This window comes from Papaver somniferum, unplaced genomic scaffold (assembly GCF_003573695.1).
Source record: "Papaver somniferum cultivar HN1 unplaced genomic scaffold, ASM357369v1 unplaced-scaffold_115, whole genome shotgun sequence".
Classification (NCBI taxonomy): Eukaryota; Viridiplantae; Streptophyta; class Magnoliopsida; order Ranunculales; family Papaveraceae; genus Papaver; species Papaver somniferum.
In genome coordinates this window covers 1228188-1247579 of record NW_020620492.1, presented here as the reverse complement: position 1 = coordinate 1247579, position 19392 = coordinate 1228188, and the positions used below count along the sequence as shown (strand labels likewise).

The 19392-nt window shown below is 36.0% G+C and overlaps 4 protein-coding genes and 1 long non-coding RNA gene across 6 annotated transcripts; all 5 read right to left on the bottom strand.

Annotated features, from left to right (window-relative positions):
- Positions 1-867: 867 nt before the first annotated feature.
- LOC113329228 (macrophage migration inhibitory factor homolog) lies at positions 868-6724 on the bottom strand. 2 transcript variants are annotated; one of them, XM_026576189.1, is made up of 3 exons: positions 6472-6724; positions 1218-1553; positions 868-1095 (listed from the first exon to the last, which is right to left on the bottom strand). In XM_026576189.1, the coding sequence occupies exons 1-2, from the start codon at positions 6580-6582 to the stop codon at positions 1257-1259; spliced, it is 408 nt and encodes a 135-aa protein (XP_026431974.1). In that variant the 5' UTR covers positions 6583-6724; the 3' UTR covers positions 868-1095; positions 1218-1256. The 2 variants fall into 2 exon arrangements, with proteins under 2 accessions (XP_026431974.1, XP_026431975.1); XM_026576190.1 differs by having other exon boundaries at positions 1353-1553.
- A 508-nt stretch (positions 6725-7232) lies between these two features.
- Positions 7233-9087, bottom strand: LOC113329256. Its single transcript, XR_003349773.1, has 2 exons — positions 8301-9087; positions 7233-8166 (listed from the first exon to the last, which is right to left on the bottom strand). It is a non-coding gene; the product is annotated as an uncharacterized LOC113329256 (long non-coding RNA).
- Positions 9088-15216: 6129 nt separating this feature from the next.
- LOC113329086 lies at positions 15217-15579 on the bottom strand. The gene has a single exon (XM_026576058.1). The coding sequence runs from the start codon at positions 15577-15579 to the stop codon at positions 15217-15219; it is 363 nt and encodes a 120-aa protein (XP_026431843.1).
- Positions 15580-17174: 1595 nt separating this feature from the next.
- On the bottom strand, positions 17175-17537 carry LOC113329085. The gene has a single exon (XM_026576057.1). It carries the CDS (start codon positions 17535-17537, stop codon positions 17175-17177), a length of 363 nt encoding a protein of 120 aa, XP_026431842.1.
- Positions 17538-18787: 1250 nt separating this feature from the next.
- Positions 18788-19147, bottom strand: LOC113329084. The gene has a single exon (XM_026576056.1). It carries the CDS (start codon positions 19145-19147, stop codon positions 18788-18790), a length of 360 nt encoding a protein of 119 aa, XP_026431841.1.
- Positions 19148-19392: the final 245 nt, after the last annotated feature.

Here is a 19392-nt window from a genome sequence, read left to right as displayed (position 1 = left end):
TAAACGAAATTCATGCAATATCATATTCCCAACTGGCCTGACTAAATAGTATAAAATCTCAGTTGGTGGGTTGGCACTGAAAATGCTTCTCACCCCACACATTTCTCCCCCCACTCTCACAAAACAATTTAAACCGGCCACCTTGTTTTCTCCGGGGAAAGGGCACAAGCAAAATCTAGGGTGGTTGTCAGACAATTCCAGGTTGGCTGACTAGATAACCAGTTACAGGGATTAACGATACAAGGTCATACAAGAAATAAGCCAGATCCGGCATACTCAAATAGCTGCAGGCGATCAGAGTTACTAGTAATTAAGTAAGCTTGAATAAAACATTAATATCTAAGGATTCTCTCATGGTACAGAGCATGGAAGTTAGAATATAAAATAAGGCCATTCAAGAGATCTGATACTGTGGATATAGAAAGATATATTGAAGTCAACCTTGTTATCTGCAGCCTTAGATCCAATCAGGAACCAACCAATTAGTCTCACATTACATCACCCCTTTGCAGTCCTTCCCAGATATTATTTTTGTTTTTTTTTTCTATAATCTAAGTTAGGCTTTTTCTTTCCTAAGATGTCAAAATATACTTAAGGCCTAAGCAAGACGCAGAAGCACACAAAGAGAAAGGGAGTTTCTAAATGGTCAACTCAACATCTATTTGGGGTTTCTTAAGAGTTAAGCATTTCAAGAGAATCTGCTATAGCAAGCAACCTGTCACAATATTATACTACTAGATCAAGCTTCCTATTTAACCAAAATCCGAAGAGGTTTCTTAGGAATTAAGCATAGAGGTTAGTTACCTATATGGCACTTCTGATGCTGCTATGGTTAGACGTTAGATAAAAGCTCAATGAAACATCATGGAACCTAGGAAAATGAGTATGCTTTAATAATAACATCTCTAGATTCTTATACGTTTTAGAAATTAGATTTTAGAACAGAGAATTTATCCCAATCATAAAAGCTGGCTAAATAGATACACAGGTTTTAGTCTCGAGAGGAAGGATGCATCAAACCTAATCACATTATAAGAGATTTAAGATACCAGAAAGGCTTTAGAAAGTGGACCCATTCCATCCAAAGTTGGAACCCTGCACAAATAAAAGAAACAATGGCATTAGTACCAAAAGATACTAATTTAAGAGGTAGAAAATGTCTCGAAGTACAATCAGAAGATGTTCTAATGAAACTTGAAACTTGGAAAGAACTTTACTGGTGGTTTTGAAACACTGAATGGTATTCTCAACATTTTCTAATGTTGGTGTAAGCATCCATCAGACCAATGACTAAATGAATGACTACGCAACATATGCCAAAGTAGATCTCCGAGGAGTTTTAGACTGCTTGCCTTTGTGTCAGTGAACTTGATAAAGAAGCGAGATCTGGACACAGAGATCTTGTCTTCGAGAATTGCTGCAATCGCGGCACTCAGTTTCTTGTTTACATCGGCATTAAGACCTCCAATAGATGTTAGCTCACCAAATGCGCTGTTCTCTTCACTCCCGCCGAATGACATAGGGACTGATCCTTTCAGTAGAACCATAACATACTGCAAATTAACATGAAACCTCAGTTGGCAAACATATATAGAAAGAGTTTGCACGACAAGGAAAGTTCGCCAGTCTGAAACTTAATGCAAAAAATGTACACAGTACATATATGATGAAACATTCATATGATATGTAAGATGACCATGTTTAAAATTGCCAAACAAGATAACCTTCCGGTGTTAAACTTATTCCATGTTCTATGAGTTTTCAATGTAACCATCACAAGTAGAAAAACGGCGTGAACACATACCAACACTCGATGAGACAAATATTTCCTGGTCTGGTTAGATTACACTAATAGTAAATTCACAGGTCGTATCGTCGTCGCCTAAATTTGGCACGAAAGTTTACCTTGTTGTGAAAAGAACCCACATAATCTAATACTACAACAGAAAGTCAAAGAAGCGCACAACGAGGTAAGATAATATTAAAAAGAAGAAAAATCCCTTGGATCATTCATTGGTATCTTCAAAGTGGTCATAACGTATACTCCCAGACATATATCCCAACAGTTCATAACTTTCCACTTTCTTTTATAGTAGTAAGGATCCTAGAAAGTAGAACAGCTCAAATTTGACTCACAGTGATGATGCATGAAACAAAAATTTGATGGGTGAAGTCAATCTGGAATGCTCCTACTAGGTTAACAAAAATTTGACTCACATTGCACTTATCAGGATTCTGGACAATAATTCCAAAGTCAATCCAAAGCCCAGACATAAAGGAAATCCCTTCCAGGGTGTGGCTTGGTTGTCTCTAGCTGGAACTAATCATCAAATGAATTACCCATAAGATGATCCAATTATTGGGAATTTTAGCAGATACATAACCTACAGTTACAGGCTCCTAAAGTCAGACCTCTAACCAGTTACCAACACTATTAGCATACCTAGATACACCAGCTGTTCCAGCACCCAACCTCTAAGTCACCAAGAGCTGATTAATTCATCAAATGCATCATAATTACCCTAAGAGCAAACAGTGTCAGAAATCACATTGAAGTATGTCAATCCATGAAGAAAATGATGAAAGTTCCAATTGAGCATAAAATGAAAAGGTTAAATCGCTATGAGTTTTAATCGAACCATCAGAAGTACAAAAAGAGCTCCAACTCATACCAATACTCCATGAGACATATATGGCCTGGTCTGGTCAGATTACACTAATAGTGAAATCACAGGTCGTATGCCATCTAAATTTGGCACGAACGTTTACTTTGGTTTGAAGGAAACCTACATAATATCATACTACCACAGAAACTGAAAGAAACTCACATTGAGGTAAGATGGAGTATTAAACAGAAGAAAGAAAGTGCCAATTATGCACATAGATATTATTGCCTCATTCATTCCTATCTTAAAAAACGATCATAGTGTATCGCCCAAAAAAGCATCCCTACAGTTCATAACTTACACTTTCTTCTATGGTTCTTCAATAGGACCCTAGAAATTAGAACAATTCAAATTTGACTCTTACTGATACTACATGAAACAATAAATTCTTCAGTAAAGGTAAATTTTAATTATCAGATCTGGACATTGTTTTCAAATCCAACTTAAACCCCACACTTAAAGGTCGCTGGTATTTATTATTCCATACCAAATCTTAATATGGCTTCCTTTACCTAGGTTTTCTCTAGTTGTTAATAATAATCAAATGATAACCAATTTTAATTTTCGTAATAATTATTGACAATTTTTTGGCTGATCCTAATGTCTATTCCTTCCCCTACCTTTTCTCCTCCCAATACCATGTGGTGCGCACTAATAAACCATATATTTAGGGATTGGTGAACCCCTGAGGTAACTAACATTGACTCAAGGGTGAGTGCGATGCCCACCCCGGATAGCAAGGAGAAAAGGATGATGAATATCATTTTTTCTACATACACAGGCCACATGCTGACAGCTATCATTTGATACATAGATTTGCACCTATGCTTATGGCCCTACGGTATCAAAATTAGCAAAACTGACAAATAATCAAAAGCACATCCCTTATATTATACTGCGTAGAAGCTCAAGAGTCCTGTATATTACCCCTACCTATTGCAAACGTTAATATCTCCAACCTGGATCCAACGATGAATATCAGAAGCAATACACAAATTCACCATAGTAATATCCCTCCTACTATGCTACCAAAATAAACAAATTACTCATAAGCAAATCTAATTGTTGGAATTTAAGTAGATACAAATAACCTGATAATATAGGCACCAAAATATCAGCCCTCTAACAAATTATCAACAATACTAGAACACCTAGATACACTAGCTGCTCAGCAACCAACCTCTAAGACATGCATCTTCTTTTATCCTAAGTTTCGGAGTCTCAGCTTCCACAGTAACCATTGTATAGCCAAGTAATTAAGAAGCAAACAGAGATCACATTTTAAGTATCATCAATCCATAAGGAACTGAAGAATAGTTTCTAATTGGGATGCTAATAATCCAACTTCACAAAGCTGATATGATAAACAGATTTAGCCTAAAATGTAAGGTTCAATGTTACATGATTAACTATGTTCATTTCACCAAAGGCCGTTGAATAGTACATAGTTAACTAATTTATTTTATCAAGACTCTAAACGAAATCTTTGGCTTGGTTTTCTCTAATTGTAATTGATCACTAAATGGCAAACCCACACTGATTATAACTTTCTTAATCATTATTGGCAAATATTTTAAATATCCTAACATTATATCCAGTAAAAGCTTAAACAATAAAAATTCACAATACGATCAACATACAACAACAATGCTATTCCCATATATTTTCTCCTCCCAATCCCATAAGGCACGCACTATTAAATTCTATGCCTAGGGATTGGTGAACCCTTGAGGTTAATGCATTAATTCAAGGGTGAGTGTGATACCACCTGGGTTAGCAAGGAGAAAATGGAGGTAAATATCATTCCTAACATATAATGGCCACATATGCTCAACAGCTATCATCTTTTGCACCTACGGCATCAACAGTAGCAAAACTGGCAAATCATGACCCCTCCTTAATTGCTGAAGGTAATATCTCCAACCTCCAGTGATGGGTAATGGAAGTGATACACAAATTCACTATATCAAAATTCCTCCTGCTAGGTTATCTAAATAAACAAATCACCCATAAGAATATCTAATCATTGGGAATTTATTAGATACATAATAACATGCAGTTATAGGCACTAACATCATCCCCTCTAACGAATTGCCAGCACTATTAGCATACACCTAGCTGTCCCAGCAACCAACCTCTAAGGCTCTATCTGGAAGTAGCAAACTCACCAAGAGCTGATTAATACTTTAAATGCTTCGTATTTACCCCAAGATGCAAACAGAAAGCAAATTGAAGTATCATCAATCCGTTAGGAAAACGTTGATAGTTCCAATTGAGCCTAAAATGAAAAGGTTATCGCTATGAATTTTCAGTAGAACCATCACAAGTAGAAACAGCTCGAACTGATACCAATACTCCAAGAGACAAATATATGCCTGATCTGGTTAAATTCACAGGCATCATCATCTAAATTTGGAACAGAAGTTTACCTTGTTGTGAAAAGAAACCCACATAATCTAATACTATCTCAGAAAGTCACAGAAACTCACAATGAGGTAAGATAATATTAAACAAAAGAAAAAAAATATGCTAATTATGCACATAGATATTGCATCATTCATTGCTATCTCCAAATAGGTCATAAACGTATAGTACTTCAAATTTCACTCGTACTAATACTTCATGATACAATAATTTCTTCGGTAAACGTAAATCACTAAATTGCACTTATCAGGATCTGGACATTGATTTCAAAAGCCAATCTAAAACCCACACATAAAGGTTGCTGGTATTTATTCAGATTCCCTACCAAATCTTAACATGACTTCCTAACCTTGGTTTTCTCTAGTTGTAATTGATAATCTAATGATAACCGATTTTGATTTTCTTAATTATTACTGGCAATTTTTTTGGCATATCCCAATGTTATATCCAGTAAAAGCTTGAAAAAATGAAAAGTTTTAGATTAACATACAAGAACAACCCAATTCCCCTACCTTTTCTCCTCCCAATCCCATGTGGTCCGCATTAATAAACACTATGTCTATGGATTAGTGAACCCTTGAGATTAATGCCATGATTCAAGGGTGAGAGGTATGCCACCCCGGGTAGCAAGGTGAATAGGGTGATGAATATCAGTTTTTACATATAAAGGCCACATGCTCACAGCTATCAATTGATACCACCTGCGCCTACGGTATCCAAATTAGCATAACTGGCAATTATTCAACATATCAATATATTAGCATTCTATGTGTATTACCCCAACGGTGTCCAATATACTTCCTAGAAACTCCAGAGTTCTATATATTACCCCTCCCTATCGCAAACATTGATATCTCCAACCATGGGTTTTAGAAGGGATACACAAATTCACCATATATAAAGATTCCTACTAGGTTACCAAAAAAAACAAATACCCATAAGAAGATCAAATTATTGCGAATTTTAGTGGTTACATAACCTACTGTTACAGGCACCTAACATCGACCTTCTAACCAATAAACAACACTATCAGAACAGCTAGATGCACTAGCTATCCCAGCAACCAACCTCTAAGACATGCATCTTGAGTTTCAGCTTCCACAGTAACTAAATAATCAAGAAGCAAACAGAAATCACACATTTAAGTATCAACAATCCATGACGAAAACAATGATAGTTTCAATTGAGCTCAAAATAGAAAGGTTGAATCGTACACTAAGTTCATTCACCAAATTGAAGCTACTAAATAAAGAACTACTAAAGAGGTGTTCTAAAATTAGGGTTTTACGGAGATCGGAACCTGTTAATACCATAAATTGGAAGAGGTTTTAAGAAAAACTGAGAAAAGCAATAAATAAATTAGGGTTTTGCATGAGCTTACAGCTTCAGGTTTACCAATGATGTTGGCAACAGCTTTAGAGATTTCAGAGAGGATTGGAGAAGTGTTCACCCCTTCCAAGTTCACGTTCGTTGATACATTCAAGCAAGGCATGTTTCTGATTTTCTATCTCACTAAAAAAACTCTCTGAGAATGCTGGTGTCGTAATTCTACTCCGATCAGTGAAATGGAGCAACTGCGACTAGATTGAAAATGGAATGAATTTCACGAAGTTTGGATGACATATAAGAAGAGTAAACTGAATTTTATTGGGTAAATATGTAAAATAGGGAAAATTAAAAAACATGCATAACACATTCTGCAGACGCATAACGAATTATGCAACCATTTTCTCGACTGCATAACAAAGTTATGCATTTATAACAAGTTATGTAGCCATTGTTTTGGTTGATTTTAGTGCGTACAAAAAATTGATGCATAATGCATTATGCAAACATATTTTCGGATGCATAACAGGTTATCCATCAATTTTATCGATGCATAAAAGATTGTGTAACAAATTTCTCGCTGCATTATGCAGCCATATTTTCTGATACATAACAGGTTATGCATCAATTTTCACGACTGCATAACATGTTATGCAGATATTATTGTAGGTGCATGACAAGTTATGCAGTCTTTGTTTTTGTTGGTTTCAATAGTGACGAAAAAGTTGATGCATAACGTGCTATGCAACCGTTTTCTGGACTGCATAACAAGTTATGCAACAAATTTTGTAGATGCATAACAGGTCATGCAACCAATTCCATAGCTCATAACATATTATTCAAATATACAAATACTAACATACTTTCCTAATGTAAAACAAATTCCACTATTTGCAATTGAGTTCAAGTTCTATCCAAATAAATTGTAATTTGATCAAAAGCGTGACTGGAAACTCGTATATCCCGCCACCAATTTTATCTTCTGACTTGTACCACTTTATGATTCAGTGAAGCTTTAGGATTCCCAGTTTTAATTTCAACATCCGACATCCGAAACTAGTGCCACCAGGTTGTTATTTCTGCAACCTTTTCGCATAAAAAAACGACCAAAGCTACCTTTTCTTGGCTGGCTTATCGGCACAAACAGACCCAAAGCTAACCAATCTATGCACATATCTTCTCTTCCTGTGGTTATCAAAAACATCTATTGGCCATTGCGTAATACCCCTCCTACACAGCCGTCGAGCAGTGGCTATAACAGGCAAGAAAATTGTGCAATCGCAGCTACAAATTTTTGTTTGTTGCTCTCAACTGAGACCACTTCGAAACCTTGGCAGTAGCATGCCTATTTCCACTGACTTTCACCAAACATGAACCCAATCTCAATCCAAACTTCCTCTCCCCAATTAACTCCCGAAAAAACACCACTAACCCCTTAATATGCTAATGTCAGCACTAAAATGGCTTTGCTCATTGTTGACACGAAAAATCCGAACCCCGTAATTTAAACAAAAGCAATATACCAGAGATAGACTTATCTTTCTCTCCAATGTAACCTCATCCTCTATGACCCTTTTTAGTAGAACGCCACACAATGAAGATTGAATCAATGTTTTTTTGATGAAAATCCTTTTTCATTGTTGCATTCTAAAAGAGTTGCAGGAGCAACAGTGGTTGTTATGTCAGTAGAAGTCATCACAAATTCTAATGATGGTTCCACCCCATCCAGATACTCATTATCTTCAGCATTCTGCGAATTCAATTGTCAAAACTTCAAAATTAGTGATTGCACAGTGCACCGTAAAATGCAAAACAAATACAGCAACAATAAATCACAAACACAATCACTAGGAAATCCGGTAAGTAGACTTATCACTCAATTACCAGCAAAGCCATCATTTTAGTAGCCAGAATTCTTCCGTGTAAATCCCATTTCGTTTTCCTCCTCTTGCTCAAAAAAATTATATGAAACAAAAATTAACACAGTAAAACGAATTACTAAATGATATCCATCAATTCGATCAAAATAAGATCAGTTTGGAAGATGTATATATCAAACAAAATGCATCTAAAAATTTCTGATAAAAAATGAAACATTTCTCAATCATTTGACTCAAGTTTTGAACAGAGAACTTAGTTGGCAAACAAACATGTAGAGAAACTTTGGGTCAATTTCGATAAGAACCACGAACTTTACAAACACAAAGCAAACAAAATGTGCCCTAATTTTCAAATCGCATAGAGTTCTTCTGCTGTGAAGGGAGGGTAGATAGATAGAGAGATTGAGGAGATAATTATACGAAGGAAAGATTGGAAAGATTAACTCCTTACCTGGATCGTGAAGAGCTCCTTAGCCAAATCCTGAAGACTTTGTCTTCTCCACTGTTTAGTTTCTTCTCAATTGCTCAAGAACTGGTAATTGCAACAGAAACCCAATAACAAATTCTTCTCAATTGCTCAGTCACCAACAACAATTCATATTCACTGATTTGATTTTTAGGTTTTTCCCGATGGATAATTTTGCTCATCGGGAACACACAGTAGAACGGAGAGGAAGAAGAAAATGAATTAAAGAAGAAGAAGAAAAATATAAGAAAGACAGAAACCTAATTTTGTAAACTATGGGTTTGGAAGAAATTTTTTCATAAAAAATGGGTGCGAGTATGAGTTTTACTGGACGTGGGTTTTTCAATGGAGAAAATCCGAAAAATGAGTTTGTATGTAGTTTTCACTAAAATCAACATGGACGTGATGATGGGACCAACTGTGCTGACAAGGCTAATCAACTGTCTACTGGAGTCAAAGATGGACATTAGTATTAGCCATCATCCCTTAACTAACCAGTGGTGGTGGTTAGTTACATTCTCTCTTTCTTTTTCTTTTTTTTTTTATTTATTTTTAAAATATAAGGATACATTGAAGAAAAAAAGATATATACAACTGTACAGAGATGAGCTTCAGAAACCTCCCCAACTAGAAGAAGAAAAACTAGAGTACAAAAATTAACTACAGTTTCCCATTGAAATATAACCTGAGAGATGGACAAGTATGAGAAAGTGTTTGTTGCCGAACAGCACTGGAAAATTGTCTCTTGGATGTTACTTTGAATTTCCTGAACTGACTTCAAACGACCACCATGAAACCTTGAGTTTCTTTCCATAAGGAATGAGTTGTCAAATATTGTAGATTGTTTTTTTTCCAAGCCTTTGTATTCTCCAACTCAGTATAAGCGCTTTAAACTCACGTGACATTGATCATTTAACATTAAGAGACCCCATAAAGTAGTTCCACAGTTGAGAAACCCGGCTGCAATGGATGAAAAAGATGATCCATGTCTTCATCAACTTCATTATTCATTACAGAGGACACAGGTAGTTGACTGTACCTGAACACGTCTATTCTGTAGCATCATTCTTGTAGGGATTCAGTTGTGAAGAGCATCCTATCAAAGAAAGTTGACTTTTGGAGGAATCATACATCTCAATAAAACATAAAAATCTATCTCCTCAAGAACAGTCACCAACCTCTCATAACATGCTTTAGCCGTAAAGTTACCTGACACTGTATCTGTCATGCCGTTTGTAAGAGTTACATTCCTTATATCATGTCTTATCTCCAAAAAATCAATTCTTTCTGCTGGGTTGAGTTCCCTGACGAACAACATCTTCATGTTATCACCTAGAATATTAGCAACCATTGTATTTTTCTGCATACTCAACTTATAAACCTCAGGATACGAATCCTTTGTGCTTTCTTTCTACCCACCAGTCATTCCATAAATGCACCCCCTACCGTCCCCTATTTGGATACTAGAGACCGCATAGAATTCTCGATCCTTAGCAATCTCCATCCACATACTTCTTCCTATTGTAGCCGTAGGAATTATAGTAACCAAACTGTTTTCATCAGAGCCTGTTTTCTCACAAATTATCTTCCTCCAAAGTGCCTGTTTCTCCCTAGCATACCTCCAATGCCGTTTAGTTACATGATCTTTGTAAATCAAAAAAGAAAAGACAAATATGATTTGTTAAGGTGCTAGATCAAAAATGCTCAAAAACATGTGAGTAAAAAGAATTCTACACCACTGGTTCAAGATGCTCAGAAGAAATATATTGAAAACCTACTAAAAAGGTTCAAGATGGTTGGTTGCAAGTCTGTAGCAACACCACTGGTACCTAATGAAAAACTAAGGAAGATGGATCAGCGAAAGCAAATGCATCAACCTACAAAAGTATAATTGGAAGTTTGTTATACCTTACGGCAACAAGGCCTGATATCATGTATGCAACTAGTTTACTGTCAAGATTCATGCAAAGTCCAACACAAATTCATTATGGTGCAGCAAAAAGAATATTAAGGTATCTACAAGGTACAAAGGAGTACGGCATATGGTACAAGCCAGAAACAGACTCAAAACTAGTTGGGTACACGGATAGTGACTGGGCTGGTTCAGTGGATGATATGCGAAGCACATCAGGCTATGCATTTTCACTTGGTTCTGGTATATTTTCTTGGACTTCTAAAAAGCAAGAAAGAGTCGCGCAATCATCAACAGAAGCTGAGTATATATCAGCTGCAGAATCAGCACGCCAAGCTACATATGGCTGAGAAGAATATTTGAAGATTTGGGAGAAAAGCAAAATCAAGCGACTGAAATATACTGTGACAACAAGTCTGCGATTGCTATATCGAAGAATCTTGTGTTTCATAATCGCACAAAACACATTCCTATCAAGCATCATTTTATTCGAGAAGCAACAGCAAACAAGGAAATTGAGCTCAAGTACTGCAATACTGGAGAACAAATTGCAGACATATTTACAAAATCTTTGGCAAGGCCAAAATTTGAGTTCCTAAGAAGACTACTGGGAGTTGATAAAAAGTGTATCAAGGAGGAGTGTTGAAATGTGTGATACACTTTTTCTAGAATTCTCTGAATGTAAATACTAGTGTAGTGGTTAAAAGAAATTACTAGTCTGTAAGTTGTCTAGTGTTTTCACAGCCAATCAAAGTTCTTGTGTGAACACCAACTTTAGTTAACCGGTTCAGAAGACTCTAGATAGTTGATGTGTAAGGCTATATAGTCATGTACTTGTAACATCTGTACAGTCTAATAAAAAAAGGGAAAATCTCTCAAGTCCGAGAGTTATCTATCTCAAGTGTGAGTTATGTGTTCTATCACAAAACTTGATTCACAAATTCACCATAAATTTCTAATCAAAGAACCCAACAATAACATAAAAATTAAAACCAATAGGTCTCATTTCATAAAATATAAAATGAGAGGGGAAAAAAAGCACCTTCTTTAAGCAAATTACATATGTTGCCAGAATTAACTAAGAAAATAAGAAAACAAAAGTCAAATAAAAATAGGAAAGGAACAAATACTAACTCATACCTGCAATCTCAATCGTAATGGTGTATCTTTTGTTTTCGTGGTGGGAAAACGGAGGTCATGGCATAACCCACTCCCAATAGCAAATATCATATTTGATGTGTTGAGCAGTGAATCTTTTTTCAAAGCGTTGTTATAAGGCATTTATAAGCCATAAGAAGTTTGAGACTGTAATAAAAAGAAATCTTGAAGTTTCATTTGTATGCACGTAAATGCATTTATTATAAGTTTCATACTCGACAAAAGTTAAATCCTTATACCATAATACAATAAACATACATGAATTCTTACACCGGCAACCTACACATACCTCCATTCCCTTCATCCTGGGAAAATTTTAGGTGGGAGACGACCTGGAAGCAGATCTTTTGTCATTGTATATGCCTAACAGAAAATGTAAATCTGCCAGCATTAGTTTTTTTGTTTGTTCAGTTTCTTATTTTTCTCTCATCAAAATTTGTGTTTTAAAAGGAAAAAAATTAACCTCCAGTTTGTCAGCCTTACCCAGAAGTTAGACATTCAGAATTGTGCCAACGATCCTTGTTGGTTACCAGTACCGTTGTACGCTACCGATCTTCATGTTATCCTATAACAAAAACCAAAACAAAGATTCAAGATATCATTTCATGCGATAAAGCAAATCTGAAGTATTGGTATCGAGTAAAAATAAAAAATACCAAATATCATCAAAGATACGCACTAAATTTATGATCTTCTACAGCTGATTTCAATAAACTATTAGCTTACTAAACTATAGCTGAACAGATTTGAATTCACCAGCAAAATCAAAACACAACCCATGATCGAACCCGTGTTGATATTAGACTATTATTTACCCCTAGTAGAATAACTAACCTTAGCTTATATAGGGCTGCACAAGAACCGGTTGGGAGGATCTGGACCGGAGTGGAACCGGAAATACCGAACCGGTACCGGACCGGAACCGGTCTAGCCGGTACAGACACCGGTACTGGAAGTTGAGAACCGGTCTAGACCGGTACAGACACCGGTTCTAGGGGAAGTACCGGTAGGAACCGGCCCATATGTACCGTTTAATTTCAGCCGTTAAGATCCTAACTAGTTTTAATCCTATCCGTCCAATATAGATAACCCTAATACTAATCGCTAACTCTGGTAACTCTCTCACTCTCAGTTTCTTTCTTCTTCGTTTTTTCTCTCTCTGAAGCAGTGAACCTATGAAGAGCAGCCTCTTCATCTCTGAGTAACTACGGCTACCCTCACCAATCAATCAGGAAATCACCAATTCACGATCATCATCAAGTGATTCAAGTCTTACTAGTTAGTAGCTATCAATCAATCAGGTAATCTTTTCGATTTCCTTTCTGTTTCAACAAAAGGAAACCCTAGGAATTGTAAACGATTTTAAGTAGCTATCGCTTGACTAATCAACTAACCCTAGTGTTTATACTCACGCAGGTTAAGTGGTGACTGCCAAGGATACCAATTTTTTCTTCGTCTATCAGATTCAATCTAAACATTTTTGTTTCCAAGGTACTTTACAGTCTTTACTTATTCTTGTTCTTCTGATTGAGCAATCTATCTTATGAGATTAACCTTGTTGATGTAAATGATTTAGGGTTTGACATTGATTGAGAGTTTGAGATCAATTTAGGGTTTGAGAATTCAGATTGATTGAGCAATACATGTTAATATGTTATAATGAATACATAGATTGATTGTACTCTGTACTACTGTGTGATAAGTGATAACTGATTAACTGTGATTCTATGAATGGTTTTGCAATTAGTTGTATCTTTCTTGTATGAGTATGTATGACAGTATCACTATGTGTATGTCTCACTGGAGGTATTTCCTAACTTGGATTTGTTGATAATATTGAGTTTGTATGTCAGTATGTCTGTATACTGTATGTTTCCCAAGTACAATAAGTATTGGGGTGTGTATGAGAATATGTAATGTATGGAAATGAATGGACTGAAAATATTCAATCTGCACAAATTCAACTGTAGTTATGAACTTCTTATGTATTTGCTTGCTATTTGTTTTGAACTGGTTGTAAACTTGTAATACACACAGGTTGAGGTTGTTCTATCCAATCAATGGCCTTATTGGAGGGGAAAGTGCAGATTTGTGGCCTAGGATTGCAACTTGCAAGTGCAGGCTGTGCAGCCATCCATTTTCGTTTGCAATGATCGCATTTCATTTCTTGTCGGCTTGTCGTAGACAGACTTATATGGTAGTGGAAATGTTGTTTTTACTTTTTAGCAAACTGAACTTATGAACTTATTTTGGATTGTTGTTTTGAAGTTATGCGAAATGTTGAACTTAAATATGTATGCAACCTGAACTTATTTTGGATTGTTGAACATTGAACTTATGGAAATGTTGTATTATATTTTGTAATATTTTTCAGGTAAAAAACCCGGTACCGGTCTTGTACCGGACCGGTACCGGAGGACCGGTACAACTCCAGGTACAAGTACAGGGACCGGTCCTCAAAATGAGGTACCGGTCAACACCAAGTACAAGGACCGGTTCCATAAGAGAACCGGACCGTACCGGAGTATGTGCAGCCCTAGCGCCTTATATGCTTATAATATCAAACTATTCTGAAAACATATTATAAGCCATAATGATAGAGATTATATTCCTTCCAAAAACATACCAAACTATTCCGAAAACAGAAGTTAAAATCATTTTTTACGGCAATTATTAGATTTTTAAGGGAGGATATATATTTGTTTTAATAAAAAAATATCTAATTAAAATCTTGATTTAGCATTAAAAATCAGAAAAGGGAAATAATTAGATTTCCCGAAAGGATTTCCGTTTTTTTTTATATTAAATTCATGTAAACGTGGTGTAAGGATCCTGATTAAATTTGGGACATCGGATCAAGCCAATTCTATTAAAAATTAACGATCATAAAATGTAGGGGTATAACTTGCTTCTCAACCAATCAGGAATGAGGGTTTCGTTGACCGGTCAATAGGAATGGAGGTTACGGCAACTCTCGACGTGGAGTGAGAGATGGTGTGTGGTTTTTAGGCCGTTGATGTGTATTGAGCTGTAAGGAGGAGGACGTGAATATGCTTCCTATATTGCTATCTAAATGTCATGAGAATGTGATGTTAGTGAGCAACAGTTATGTCTGGGCTCAATTGATATACTGTGGTTTCCTAAGCGCTTTTGAAATTTTAAGAAGATGTTGAAATTTGATTTGTGAGGAGTCGAAAGCGATAGTGAAAACGAGATTATAACAAAAATCATAGAATTAAAACAAGGGTTTAACACCTCAAAGTTATCGACTATTGAGACTAATACATGTCTGCTTATGTTTCTAGATCTTAATCTTCATCTTCTTGTCTTTCATTTGTCCATAGTTCTCCTTTTTCGTTTCTCTTATTCGATAGATCCAACTTCTTACCCCGAACCGATTCTAATACTTCCACATTTTTTCATATGAGGAAGTTTTCTGCCACAAGTAGCAGCAACAAAGAAAACCTTATGCATGCTAATGAGTTTTGCGACTTCTTTAGTGGCATAAGTACAAATACAATTTATATCAACTTCCCTGACCAAAGCACAACAATTCTTCGCTGGTCGAATATCATGACGTCCTCTCTTCAGTACATACTTTGCACAAAGGTCTACCAAAGCTTTAGTCTCATCTTCACACCCTGGGACATTCCGGCCTGAAAGTGCAATTGCTGTTGATGTTAGAATTGAAACTAAGAGCGCTATAACAAAAATCGACCCGCAAATATTTCTGCTTACTGCTGCCATCTCTAACTCTAACACTTCGATATCTGTTAGTCTTATGATGTTTTAAGATTGAAGTTCCTCATGTTTAGGTCTCCTTATACTACTATATATACATCGTTCAGTTGGTAAATAGTATATTCCTCTGAGCAACATCGGCCACGTTGCGATTCCTCCTCGGAATTAACTCCTCCTGCCTTTAATGAGCTAACCTATATAATACCTGATCAATGCATGCCTAACATTGGGAATGGATTGGAATTCCTAAAGTTAACTGGGGTACTTTGTAACCTCTTTTTTTGTGGGAATATTTGTGATACAACATTTGGCAAAATGCATAGAAAGTTGGAAACCTTGTGTTTGAACAGTTTTATCGTTTTTTTTATTAAATGTGTTTTGTTATCTCGTACATCCATGCATAAGATAAGAATATACGCGTCAACAGGGGTATTTTCGTCCAACACTTATACGGGGAATACAAACCAGCCGTCGGTACAGTAATAACTTAATCTCTTTATCAGTGAGATCTAAATTCCACTGGTACCCGTATTCTTTGTTAATCACGTCCTTAATTCACTCTGACTTTCCTTTTTGATGTTCATCTTCCCGTTTTATCTTGTTCTTCTCCATGTTTACGATACTGTAACACGCTAATGTCTCTATTTCTACTGTGAAGAAGGTTCTCTACTGTGAATATAATGAAGGTGAAGGAGCATTCAAATGAGTAACTAACGCATCAAAAATTCTTTAAATCTTTTTGGGGTTTTATCAACTAATTTGGATGATTAAACATCATATTATTGATCTGTTTTAGGGTAAAGGTGCATGTGGATTTGATTACCAGAAACGTAATTTAAGGTTTTTATGCTTAGATTTGAATGGTTCCTGTCAATTTGTTTTGGGGTAAAGATACAGGTGAAAATTGGTTACGAAAAACATGATCTAAGAGCTTTTAGATTTTAAAGGGTTCCAATCACTCTCCATGAACAGAGAGGAGGAAGAAAATGTGCAAGAGGAAGGATCAAATCATGGCCGTAGAGATCTCAAGTAGGGTCCACGAATATGATACTTCCAGAAAAAAGTTAAATCGATTTTGTGTTGTATAAAATAAAATAATATAAACTTGAGATGGTAACAACGGAACTAACCATTTTTAGAAAAAACAAATCAGATTTACAAGTTAACAAAAGCCATAAAATACAAGAGAAAAAATGTTTTTTTTTTTTGTATTGAAGAGTGCATTTGTGGAGAGAAAAACTCAAAAATTCATGAGTATTTGATTCCCAAATAACAACTACAACAACGTGTTCTTTGGCGGTAAAAGTCTAGAGTTCCTCTCGTTAACGAGTGTTCACAATGCAATTCAATTTTGTTTTGAGGTAATTCTGGCAGTTATATATGTAGTGAGAGACAAAGATTCTTTGAGGTAATTGAGTGTGTAGAAAATTAAATGTGCATAAATGTGTTATTTTTTATTAACATCATCTCTTTGGTTCATAGGTGCCACTTGGTACATCGTAATGAGTTTGCTCATGTGGCACGCTTCCCTGCTAAGAAAAAAGAAATGAAAAACATTTTGGAAATCTGCTTCTTATGTATCTTTCATTTGTTCATCCTTCTCATTTTATTCCGATCGATCCAATACTTCCACATTTCTTCATCGGAGGAATTTTCCTTCCACAGGTATCAGCAACGTAAAAAACTTTATCCATGCTAATAAGTTTCACAACGTCTATAGTTGCATGCATACACATACAAGTTACATCACCCTGCCTGACCAACAAACAACATTCCATGGATGGTCGAATTTTTGGACCTGTCTTCAATACATACTTTGCACAAAGGCGTGCTAAAGCTTTAGCTTCATCATCGCAGCCTGGGACATTTTGCGAAACTGCATAACCTGTTGATGTTAGAATTCCACTTAACAATACTAGAAGTAAACTTAACCGGCAAATTATGCTACTAATTTCCATTCCCATGTCTAATTAAGCTCCTTACTCACTCTTTTTCTTTGAGATTGTTTAGCTCGAAACTGCTTGGTTGGGTCTCCCAATACTACTATTTATAAGAAGCACATTACCATAAAGGCAGGCAGAGTACGTAGTTTAGGCCAAAAAGGTAGAGTACATAGTTTTTCTGCCACCAATATTAGCCCACTGACAACCACACCTAGAAATTATCTCCTCCTTTGTTTGATGAGCTAGCCTGATCTGTGGATGCCAAACGTACATTAGGCACTAAGTAAGTGGCAGTGGACAATATGGGGTTACTAAGGTATATTTTGGAATATGCTTTCATTTGATAACGTATATGGAAGCGACGCCACTTGTTTGAAAAGTTCTGTCATTGAACCACTTTTGTTTTCAAAAACACTTGTAAGTTAAGAGTTCAGAACAGTAGAACACAAATTTGTTTTATGTCCTTCTGACAAAGCGTAGTTATTATCATTGTCTCCTGTGATTGTTGCTCACCTTGGAAGGAGTATATATCCTTCGGGTACATGCAACTTCCTGGATGATTTAGAGTAGACGTTACAAAAATGAAATTATAATTAGGAAGACACTCCGGATCAAGAAAAAAAAAGAAAAAAAAAAGGCAATTTCCGAGGTGATATTACCCTTTGTTACTCAAATGTATAGACAACGGAAACGTTTCTAGTACAGATTTTACAAAAATGTCGTTGCGGTACATTTTGTATTCTCGATGAGTTAAAATGATGACATTATCTGGCTGATGAAGTTTTAGTTTTCTTGAGACTACATGAAACATGCATTTGTGCTATATTATATTCTGGCAAGACCGCTTTGATTCTTTCCTGATATTAGCAAGCAAGCATGATTCTCTCCTGATGTTAGCAAGCAAGTACGTGTTTCCTAAGGTACAAAATAAAAAGAATTGGCCTTTCTGTGAACGCGATTTTAGTGAGCAATACCTGGGCTCAATTGATATTATTGTATTTGCTTTCCTATGAGCGTTTGAAATTTTAGAAGATTTGCATGGATTTGTAGGTAAATGGAGATGTTATACGTGTACTAGAGAGTTGAAACTTGATTTGTGAGGAATCAAAAGCGATATGAAAACAAGATTATAACATAAATATAATAGGAAACAAGGGTTTAACACCTTAAATTATTGAACATTGATACTTATACATTTCTGCTTATATTTCTAGATTTTCATCTACTGTCTCTTGTCTTTTATTCAGTTGTTCTTTCCTATTCCGAACTTCTTACCCCGAACCAATTCCAATACTTCCACATTTTTTTATGGGAGGAAGTCTTCTGCCACAAGTAGAAGCAACATAAAAAACTTTACGCATGCTAATGAGTTTTGCCACTTCTCTAGTGGCATAAGTACAAATACAATTTACGTCAACCTCCTTCACCAATGCACAACAATTCTTCGCTGGTCGAATAATCCGACTTTTCTTCAGTACATACTTTGCACAAAGGTCTACCAAAGCTTTAGTCTCATCTTCACACCCTGGAACATTCCGGCCTGAAAGTGCGTTTGCTGTTGATGTTAAAATTAAAACTAAGAGCAGTATCACTAAACTCGACCTGCAAATTTTGCTACTTACTGCTGCCATCTCTTTCATAACTCTGATATCTCTTTCTCTTATGATGGTTCTTGAAACTGTTCATGCTTAGGTCTCCCTATATATAGATCCTTCAGTTAGTACAAACTACAAAGTATATTCCTCTGACCAACACTGGCCACGTTGCAATTCTTCCTTGAAATTAACTCCTCCTTCCATTAATGAGCTAACCTGCAGAATTCATGATCAGCACTGCATGCCTAACATTGGGAACTAAATCGGATTGGACTACCAGG

What these genes read in the sequence shown, in the direction of transcription:
- LOC113329085 (XM_026576057.1), bottom strand. Translation starts at nt 17,537, where the DNA reads ATGGGAATGGAAATTAGTAGCATAATTTGCCGGTTAAGTTTACTTCTA.
- LOC113329084 (XM_026576056.1), bottom strand. Translation starts at nt 19,147, where the DNA reads ATGGCAGCAGTAAGTAGCAAAATTTGCAGGTCGAGTTTAGTGATACTG.
- LOC113329228 (XM_026576189.1), bottom strand. Translation starts at nt 6,582, where the DNA reads ATGCCTTGCTTGAATGTATCAACGAACGTGAACTTGGAAGGGGTGAAC. An exon ending in TCATTGGTAAACCTGAAGCT is followed by an intron (nt 1,554 to 6,471) that starts GTAAGCTCATGC and finishes GTTAATTTGCAG; the next exon opens with TATGTTATGGTTCTACTGAA.
- LOC113329086 (XM_026576058.1), bottom strand. Translation starts at nt 15,579, where the DNA reads ATGGCAGCAGTAAGCAGAAATATTTGCGGGTCGATTTTTGTTATAGCG.